The sequence below is a fragment of the Diachasma alloeum genome, unplaced genomic scaffold, assembly GCF_001412515.2.
Source record: "Diachasma alloeum isolate Michigan unplaced genomic scaffold, Dall2.0 Dall_scaffold_00243, whole genome shotgun sequence".
NCBI classification, from domain to species: domain Eukaryota; kingdom Metazoa; phylum Arthropoda; class Insecta; order Hymenoptera; family Braconidae; genus Diachasma; species Diachasma alloeum.
The window spans coordinates 172,899-181,834 of record NW_021680394.1 but is presented as its reverse complement, the minus strand read 5'-3'; the positions used below and the strand labels follow the sequence as shown (position 1 = coordinate 181,834).

The 8,936-nt window shown below is 33.2% G+C and overlaps 1 protein-coding gene and 1 long non-coding RNA gene across 2 annotated transcripts; one reads left to right on the top strand and one right to left on the bottom strand.

Moving 5' to 3' along the window:
- Positions 1-1,224, bottom strand: LOC107037466. Its single transcript, XR_001460839.1, has 4 exons — positions 1,113-1,224; positions 424-473; positions 262-323; positions 1-143 (listed from the first exon to the last, which is right to left on the bottom strand). It is a non-coding gene; the product is annotated as an uncharacterized LOC107037466 (long non-coding RNA).
- Positions 1,225-2,944: 1,720 nt separating this feature from the next.
- Positions 2,945-5,596, top strand: LOC107037464 (actin cytoskeleton-regulatory complex protein pan1). The gene is made up of 4 exons (XM_015256029.1): positions 2,945-3,004; positions 4,448-4,737; positions 4,923-5,060; positions 5,137-5,596. Exons 1-3 carry the CDS (start codon positions 2,945-2,947, stop codon positions 5,002-5,004), a joined length of 432 nt encoding a protein of 143 aa, XP_015111515.1. The 3' UTR covers positions 5,005-5,060; positions 5,137-5,596.
- The last annotated feature ends 3,340 nt before the right edge of the window (positions 5,597-8,936 follow it).

Sequence of the window (8,936 nt, the reverse complement as noted above, 5' to 3'; positions counted from 1 at the left end):
TCCAATGCTCGAGAGACCATTGGTGTCCTTCTCCAAAGAGCATTCCCACGTGTTAACCCGCAAACACAAAAAATAAATTAATATTTGGCAGAATAACTATTTCTGGCCCATCCTGAGCATCCTAAGCCTCAGAACCTGCAGACCTGCAGAGTCAAATTAAATAAATAGATATAATACAGGCATGTAAAATTAATAAGAAATATTGTTTAATCATAGTCGTCCTCGCGACACTAATATTTACAATAATAAGCTGAATTATACCTCACTCTTATACATTTCTTTAGGGCAGATCGTCCTAATGTTCCTATGCCTCAAGTGCATTCCTGAAAAGGGAAAATAACATAATCATTTACATGAAATAATACATATTCTATTTCAGCTACCTTATAAAATATATAAATATGGATATAAAATTTTACGTACTTACAGTTACGCACAAGGTAGCCAGTTACTCTGATGTCCAAATAATAATCCTGGAAAAAGGAGAAAATAACAGTAAATAAATAAATACATCAGATTTATCAATTCAGAATGACAATGCAAATAATATAGACAATTTAAATGTCTTAATTCAATAAATATTTTTCATAAGCAAATAAAGCTATTATTCTCTCCTTGAGAAAAGGAAATATTAATCGGAATAACTATTCAAATGGAAAGTTCAATAAAATAAACAATAAAACTGAGAGACTATATGACAATACATTCAAAATAAACTCAGTCAAAACAGAACCATGGGGAACATAACCTCACCTGTCACTTTGACAAAAGCCAATATATTGAAATCTAAGCAATGAATGCAGGTAAAATCATGAAAATTTATGATTAAAATATGTGGAGAGGAACAGAACACTTTAAAAATAATCAAAAATATAAAAAGTCAATAAATANAACTATATGACAATACCATTCAAAATAAACTCAGTCAAAACAGAACCATGGGGAACATAATCTCACCTGTCACTTTGACAAAAGCCAATATATTGAAATCTAAGCAATGAATGCAGGTAAAATCATGAAAATTTATGATTAAAATATGTGGAGAGGAACAGAACACTTTAAAAATAATCAAAAATATAAAAAGTCAATAAATAAATATTTACCTATTTTACTCCTCTCGTATACGTTGACAGCCTGTGGTCACTCGAAAACATGACCTCAGAAAAATCAATAATGCTGAAAATAATAAAAGTCCATTGGAAACTTAACAAATGTACACTTTGAAAATACTTATCTCAGAGAAAATATGTGTCACTATGACATTGCGTTAGGTCATGCGCACAACTATCCCAGCGACAGTCGCTGCTTGCGNAAATAGAAAATATCCCAAAATAAAATATCTCAGAGAAAATATGTGTCACTATGACACTGCGTTAGGTCACGCGCACAACAATCCCAGCGACAGTCGCTGCTTGCGGTAATGTTCGTTCGTAGCGCCGCTAGATATCCAAACCTGTAACTAAAAATAATCGAATTAATTCAATATAAATGAAATCAAATAAAAATATTTAGGGACCAGTAAGGAGCCCACGATAAAAAAGGTGCCCGGGGTCGATTCCCGACTGGGTGAAACGGAAATTTTGTCTCTCTAAATTCTAAATTCTTTTAGAATGTTTTTTTTTTTTTTCAGGAAAATATAATGATAGTTTTTAATAATATTTGCCGTTAGAAGGACGGTGGCGATATACAGTAGTGTATATATACACCTCTAATAATAAGAATAATAATGATAATAATAATAATAAAATGTTATAGTTATAAAACTGAAAAATCAATTATTTGAAATAATAAGAATTCTTTTCAGGAAAATATAATGATAGTTTTGAAAAAAAAAATTCAAATAGAATTAGAATTTAGAGAGAAAAAATTTCCGCTTCACCCAGCCGGGAATCGAACCCGGGTCTCCCAGATACGCGCCGGGCACTCTTACCGACTAAGCTACCGGGAACCACAGAAANCTCTTCCAACTAAGCTACCGGGAACCACGGAAATTCTCACTGCAAATTCAACTCAGCACGCCGCCTAACCACCTTTAGGCATTAAATAAATTTTTTTAGGCCTTAAAGAAAAAAATTCTAAGAGAATTAGAATTTAGAGAGAAAAAATTTCCGCTTCACCCAGCCGGGAAACGAACCCGGGTCTCCCAGATACGCGCCGGACAATCTTACTGACTAAGCTACCGGGAACCACAGAAATTCACTCTCAAATCGAGATACGCGGGAGCGTATCGGCCAAGTCCACGAAAGATCACCAAGAGCGACCAAGTATCTATACACGACACAACTTCCCCCTCCACAACCTCCAATCTATTTTTTTTTAATAATCAATTTACGCGATCATTTAGATAAAAACTGGTCTTAGTTACATTATATAAATCGCGTATCAGCTTTCCACTGATGCAATTATCGGTTGAATTAGTTGACTATTAACAAAGATAGGCACATAGCAACGAGCTATTATGCACATTTTTCGGGTTTCGATTATTATCCATCTGTCTAGGGCATACATTTCTCTTATGAAGTTGGTAATTCTCACTAGATCTTACCTCTCACTATATCTCAAACTATCTGTAACTAGATCTCAGGTAGATCTCACTGTACAATCATGTACTAACGACCTCCAATCGAGTACCTAAGGTCGTTTTTCTAATTAGTGCCCTATGTCGCCTAGTACCTGGGGGTCCCTATATCGGCTAAGTACCTGAAGGTGTGTAAACCCAACACACCCAGGTCAGGTCAGGTAGAGACCTGACATCTAGTTACTCCCAGAACTTTTTTCGGCAAGTGTACATCATCTTTATGCGATTTCGTGATTGGCCATTGGCTAGTTAAAATGGTGGTGATCTACGGAACTTACGCTGAAGAGGATAGACTAAAGTAAGTTGAAATGAGCCTCTATTTAGTTTGTACTTTGGGGTCCTCCCTCATTCTTACAACCCATCAACATGGCCGACAAGGACGCCAACAAACCAGCTCCGGCATTTGCCGAGGATAACGACGGTCTGGTAAGTTTCTAAATATTAATTAATCCATTAAATTATCCGCGTTAATATTGAGAGCAAATTCGGTTATCTGCTTTGTTTATTGGACATGTTTTCAGGGGGGGAAATTCACTTAATGTTCGACCATGATTTTTGTGAGGTTTATTTGTCAGAATGTGAGAGGGAGAATTATGTGAATTAGTTCCGAAAAATCGCGAGAAAATAAAATATCGTTCTTCAATTGATAAATTAAAATAAATAATTATTTTTGAAAAATGAAAAATAAAAAAAATCTGTCTTAAATCGATAAAATAAAATAAAGAACTGTGAGGATTAATTTAAGAGTGAACTTCAGTGTGAAATTGTGTATCAGGATGAATTGATTCGATTGGAAATTAGTTTTTGATTAATAATCTCTGAATCGACACGAGATAGTGAAATTTTGGTTGGGATATTTTTTGTAGATCTTATTTCATTCTACAAAAAAATGCTCCATAAAAAATTACGTCATCTCGTCCATATTCTGAGATATTCTCCAAAAACTGATCTCTAATCACCATCAACTCATCCACCTAAATAGTGAACACAACCTCCACACTTCCAAGACTTCTGCAAACAAAATCATTAATAATATTTTCATTACATCATATGATGTATAAATACTTGTATACGTATGAAAATCTTGAATAGAATAGAAATTTTTAAAATTGAATTTTCTATACATTTTTTGCCGTTTCTTTTGACGTGTTCGATAGGAAATTCTATCGTAAATTTTTTTAGAATTTCGTTGTCTATAGAATTTTTTTGGCTTCAATTTTCTAAGTTTTCCCATTCGATTTTTTTGAAGAGAAGAAAATGAAAAATGATTGAAAAAACTTAGCAAATTTAAGACGAAAAAAATCGGTAGAAAAATGAAATTTTATTGACTTTTTCTTTTCTATTGACATTTTTCTATTCAATATTCCCTATCGAACATGTCAATAGAAACGACAAAAAACGTATAGAAAATCCAATTGAAGTTCTATAGAAATTCATATAGAATTATTTAGGGTTTCCTATTGAAAATTGTCGTACGTGTAGATATTGAAATTCAGTAGAAATGAGACTAATGAGCATGAGTTGAACCCCAGGCTGAATTTTTAATGAATAATCTTCATTAGATTTCGAGATATCCATTAAAAACACAGCCTGAAATTAAATTTATACTCGTTCATGACGTCGTTACTGAATTTTCTTATTTGAATATTGTAATGAAAATATCTTCTATGATGGATGATTTTGTTTGATGAATATCTTGGAATCTGGATGAGATTACAAAATTTCTGTAAAAACCTTTTTTGTAGAACAGAATGAGATCTACAAAAAAGATTTTGTTGAAAAATTTGCCTCCTTTATAAAACATGTGATTTCCTTTAGATTCAGAGATAAAGTGTTGAAACAAAATTTTATTCATTTTTTCTCTTTCAGCGCGCACCACCACTTCCACGTTCGCCACCACGAGGCCAGCCTCCACCACCACCACCTATGGATCAAGAGAATCCTGTCCCACATCATCATCCAGATCGTGATGTTCTGCTCCAACACGTAGAGCAGCTTGGTCGACAGCTTGCTGATCTGCAGAGGCAGGTGCGTCTCGAACGAGGCAATGCTGCTCAACCGGCTCAGGATCCTCTGGAGCCTGCTCCAAGAGGGAGGGGCAGAGGTGTTGCTAGGGGCAGACGCAGAGCTGGGAGGTTCTTGGGGGAGAGAAACGCTCGGTATGGGCTTTAATTTCTACTGAAATATCATAGAATCTAAGGGAGATAGCTCCATTTTTATAAGGACCATTTTTGTAGTTTTATTTCTGTTCTACAAATAAGATTTCTATAAAAATATCGCTATCTCTTCAAGATTCAGAGATATCATCACAAAATTATCTTCACTTTAATCTTTTTCCATCTAGCTATTGGAAAGGACGTTATTATCAAAACAGGACTTCTCGTGGAGGAGGAGGGGCTTCCTTCAACTTCTTTTATAGAGATTAATTAACTCTTCTTCTCCTTCTACGGTCCCTATCTCACTAACTTCTTCGGTTCTCATGGTGAGTTTACTTTTATTTTTTCCAATACCAATGAGGCCATAATAATGACTAATAATAATTTCTTTTTTTGTTACAGATTCCTATTCTTCAATACTCAAAATATAAGATAAAAAGTACAAATTAAACTGACTAGTTTTTATGGGCTGTGACTCGTACGTGACTAGTTTTATCTTAGCTTTAAAGTAAAAACAAAAATGTGATATGAAATAATATAAAATATTTCTTATGATTGAACCTGAAAAAAATGTCAATTAATCTATGTAGAGTTTAAAACGTAACTTGGTTAAAAGTTTATTCTAAGAAAAACTTTGAAAAATAAGAACATGTGATTTAAAATATAAAGTCTGTTAAACATAAAATGTGAAGGAGTTTATGTAGAGTCTAAAACGTAACTTTGTAAAAATATTATTTTAAGAAAAACTTTAAAAAATAGGAACATGTGATTTAAAATGTGAAGTAATCAAATATGAATTACTATTTAAGTAATTGACAACAAAATGTGTTCAAGGAAAAATGAAGACCAGAAGGAGATTGTGCAGATTATTGAAAATAAAACAATGGACCTTGTAAAATCTCTCGTCAAATAATTCCTCTGTGTCCCTTGTTCCCATTGTCTTCTTCTTATCTCCTTTCCCATTTTTTATCATCTTTATTTTCTCCCTATCTTCTTACATAATAAAAATTGACAAATTGAAAACGAAGTGGAAAATGACAAACGGAAAAAAAAGAAATAAAAGCTCGGAAGAGAAATTTGAAACATTTCAGAGGGGTTGGAAATGTTGTTTAGAACGGAAGAAATACTAGAAAAAAGTTGGGGGATACACACAGATGAAAACATTGGTATCTCCTTGACTGTTTATTCCATTGCAAACAATATTTCCAGCCCGTCTAAAATATTTCAAATTTCTCTTTCGAGCTTTTATTTTTTTTTCCATTTGTCATTTTGCACTTCGTTTTTAATTAGTCAATCAGTTCTAGTTTTTCGTCGAGAGTTTTTAATTTTCAATTATTTTTTCTTTTCAATTTTTAATTTGTCATTTTCCATTTCGTTTTCACGTATGAAAAAATTTAATAGAAATACTATTAGAATTCTATAGGATTTCTATAGGTATTCAATAGGGTTTCTATGACCATTCTATAGAAGTTCTATAAGATTTCTATAAAATTTCTATAGGAATCCTATTGATTTTCTGTCAAAATTCTATTTGTTTTTTGCGCGTTTTCTATCAGATATTCTATAGGAAAAATTCATGGATTTTGAAATTCTATTAAATTTTTCTATTGAAATTTTTTCTGTTGAAAATTTTGGAGAAAAAACTTTGAAAGTTTTTTTTGAAGGATAGTACCTAACCAATTGTATCAATGGATTTCACGACTTATGCCCTGGGAACTTTTGGTTTAAGGCCCGTCCTCGCCGTAATTTTTTTTAATTTTTTCCCTAGATTTCCCCATTCCCTCAGATTATTTGTCTTCTTACGCCTATACAAATAACAATCTATAGAAGTTATAAAAAAATATAATTTTTAAATGAAATGAAAGATTTCTATAGCGCTTTTCTTTGCGGGATTATCCTTAGATTAAACATTTCGTGTTTCTTTCAAAGCGATTTTTTCTGGATTAGATTTTGGCATGTTTGTTCGGAAACACAAATATCGGTAAAGCAGATGAGCCCCTCACCCTCTCTTGCCGACTGTGGTTCAATTGTTTTATCGACATTTCTGTCTCCGAAGAAAAATGCCAAAATCTAATCCAGAAAAAATCGCTTTGAAAAAAACACAAAATGTTTAATCTGAGGATAATCACGCAAAGAAAAGTGCTATTAGTGTCTAAATATACCGATATGTCGTAAATTTATAATTATGTCAATAATGTGGAGCTCATTATACCCTAGATCCCCCCTAGTAACCATGATCGGGATCATGAGATCTAGGGACTGGTGAGCTCCACATTATTGACATCATTATAAATTTATGGCATATCAAACCCCTTTGAGACCTAATTTTCCACCTGGCGGCACTAATACGCTTCCATTTCATTTCAAAATTATATATTTTTATAACTTCTATAGATTGTTATCGGTATAGGCGCAAGATCACAAATAATCTCTGGGAATGGGGAAATCTAGGGAAAAAATTTAAAAAAATTACGGCGAGGACGGGCCTTAATATTTTTTCTGGCCCCGAATCATTTTTTCGACGCATTTTGTGAAACAAAAATTTTCTGTAAAACTTCCGCATTTCGAGGGAATGCAGAAGTTTTACAGAAAAATTAAGAAGATTTACAACGTCAGATGCCGCTGTAAATTGATTTCAGAATCGACTGACGGCGACTCTTGATTGATGATTCACGTGTTCTGTGATACTTCAGTTGGTTGTGTTAGAGTAAGATTTATTTTGTAAATAAATGAGAAAAAAATGATTATTTCAGTTCATTGTCAACCCAAGAAATATTCATTGTTTTTTTTGTATTTATGTATTGTGTTTTTATTGTAGGTGATCTGATTACGTTTTCTATCCCCAGCCGAGGTGATTCAGGTTTCTAACCTATATTTTTAATTTACTATCTTTATTTTCTTCATCAGTAATATCTTTTTCTTCGAATTCTTCCTTTGTCTTTTCCATCCTTTCAGTTTTCTCTCATCAAATCGCATACTATTTCGTATTTTTCTTCTTTATTCTTCCTTCAGTTTTCTTTTTTTCTCATCTTTCTTACTTTACTGTTCTCATTCAATTCATTATTTCATTTCATTTTATTATTTATTTGTTATTTTATTTCTGGCAGCTTCATCCCAAAGAGCAACTTCTGCCTATTCTTTTCTCAACTCTCAGCTCTTTCGTAGCTCTTCTAGCTCTTGTCAGCTTTCAATCAGCTGTACAGTTTGTTCAGCTATTTCTCAGCTGTGTTGTTGACATATTCAGCTCCTCTTAGCTGTTGTTCTCCTGATCTTCAGCTTTTCACAAGCTGTGTTTTCAGCTTCTCTAAGCTGTTATCATTTCTTATTCAGCTTTCGCAAGCTGTCTCTCTCAGCTCATTGAAGCTGAGAGAGACAGATGTTGCTATAACATCTTCAGCTATTCACAAGCTGTGTTTATCAATTCATTGGACGTTAATGTGTAACAGTATTATTGTTAAGTGTGTAGAATTTCATTCACCAAGAGTGACTAAATAAATTGAATAAATCGAATAAATTTTAAGACTTAATAGTTTTGGTTTATTTAATCATGCCTTTGTTCAATCGTAATTTAATATTAACAAGGGGACGAGAAGGTTGGTTATCTGATGATGAGATTGACTACTTTGCGCAATTATTACATCAACAATTCCAATTCCAATTCCGAGAATCTTGGAAATTCCAACTACCGGGTTTTATGGAACCGATCAATCCCTGTGAGCATCATGTACATTTGTTGCATAGTATGAGTGGAAATTTTTCAGATGAAGACGCTGGAGAAATGCGTAATGGACATTGGATTTGTACATATTACGACGGAAATTCTATCTATATTTATGATTCTGATAATAGACGCAAACTCGATCCAAAACATATTCAATATTTGAAATTCTTGTACCCATTCTATCCAATTGATATACTGGGCGTGAAGTTCTGTAAAGTTCAACAACAGCAAAATATGTATAACTGTGGGCTTTTTGCAATAGCGTTTGCCGTATCGATTGCGTTTGGGGAAAACCCTGGATCAATAACATATGATGCTTTAAGAATGTGAGAGCATTTATTGCACATCTTTGATAGTGGAAAAATCTCTAAGTTCCCAGTTCTCAAAAATTCTTCAGTGCAAATTCCGGCCACACCAAAAAACCCACCAATCCACTCATAAAGAAATGGAATTCAAATCATTTCTAGAAGAAAATAAAGAG

Excerpts from the sequence above, each read along its gene's own strand:
- LOC107037464 (XM_015256029.1), top strand. The coding sequence starts at position 2,945 with ATGGCCGACAAGGACGCCAACAAACCAGCTCCGGCATTTGCCGAGGAT. Across the intron at positions 3,005-4,447 it reads CCGAGGATAACGACGGTCTG|CGCGCACCACCACTTCCACG; the intron begins GTAAGTTTCTAA and ends TTTCTCTTTCAG. Across the intron at positions 4,738-4,922 it reads TTGGGGGAGAGAAACGCTCG|CTATTGGAAAGGACGTTATT; the intron begins GTATGGGCTTTA and ends TTTTCCATCTAG.